Source organism: Aplysia californica, unplaced genomic scaffold, assembly GCF_000002075.1.
Source record: "Aplysia californica isolate F4 #8 unplaced genomic scaffold, AplCal3.0 scaffold00104, whole genome shotgun sequence".
Lineage (NCBI taxonomy): Eukaryota > Metazoa > Mollusca > Gastropoda > Aplysiida > Aplysiidae > Aplysia > Aplysia californica.
Window position 1 is genome coordinate 1,273,066 of NW_004797374.1, and position 1,221 is coordinate 1,274,286.

At 42.1% G+C, this 1,221-nt stretch overlaps 1 protein-coding gene across 1 annotated transcript in view; it reads left to right on the plus strand.

The window, feature by feature from the left end:
* Positions 1-38: 38 nt before the first annotated feature.
* The window catches only part of LOC101846805 (neuropeptide SIFamide receptor-like), a 24,268-nt gene continuing 23,085 nt past the window's right edge, over positions 39-1,221 (plus strand). The window contains exon 1 of the mRNA XM_013080874.2: positions 39-48. Coding sequence (XP_012936328.1) covers positions 39-48 — 10 coding nt within the window. The remainder of the gene's footprint in view (positions 49-1,221) is intronic.

Here is a 1,221-nt window from a genome sequence, read left to right on the forward strand (position 1 = left end):
TATATAATATACTATGTCGTTCACCCCACTAACCCAGGATGCAATCAGGTAAGTATGTTGTTAGGCCGAACTCAATGAGAATGCTTCACGCGAGAGAAAAATAAGGCGAGCAAGCAAGCGCTGGCAAGACGTATCACTTATAGCTGCTACTGCGTCTCGTGTTCTCGAGTAGATTCTAGATACGGTGCGTCAAAAACACAACTTAAACGGCGTGTTACATGTTCGGCTGAAGCTGACAGCTGTCCATCCGCGTTGTGATAAGAAAATAATACATTTTGCAATCTACGTGAAAAAACAACCGTTTTTGTGTTATTCAAAATCCAGCAAGAAAATTTGATAGCAATTTGACTATAGAACGTAGATTCAATAAGTTTATTAACTATAATTGTTTTGTTGGTGGGCCGAAGATGACCTGGCCGCCGGCCTTATACACACACACAAAAATCTCCTAATCCCCCTCTCAAACCAGGGCAGTACTACTGGCTGAAGTTGTTTCTAGACCATTCCCAAAGGGAGGATATTAACATGTTCTTATGCACAGTAGAATTGTACATGGGCTGATTTATCAATGTCATGCTCATACTGTGCCGGAACAACATAGGGGGAACTGCTGCTTTTCCTTTCCTCATCCTTACTATCGCCATTTAATGTAATTGTTTTCCTCTACATCTTTTGTGTGTTTGTCTCTCTCTTGTGAGCTGCTATTTCCGGGGTGCCTTGATAGCCTAAGCAGACTTTGTGCTGTTGAGGCCAGAGAGGTGAGCAGAGTAAACCTGATTCCCCGTTTTGACTTCTCTGTTGACATCCACCACTTGGCGCTCATATGACTTTATGCAGTTGCGAGCGCCGTAAAATCTCTACCAAACAAAAATATGTCTTATTCTTGTTGCGACCGGCCGGCGAGACAGTCTTCCAAGCCAAAATGGTTATCTCTGTTTTGTTGGGAAACGACATTTGTGCTCCGAGAAAAACTCACGAGGATAAAAGATTCTACCTGCATTTTATTTTTAAATTCACAAACTTTACCATCCAACATCTTGTAAGAACTCAATATGCAGATTACGTACTGCACTTTACTTATCTCTTATTAGATGACCGCTGGGGCACCACGGATGATCGGGGAACCGCTCTTAATAATAATAATAGATAGATAGCATTTGTATAGCGCATATCCCCGCTCAACAGCAGGCTCTATGCGCTTCACACTATATTATTACCCCA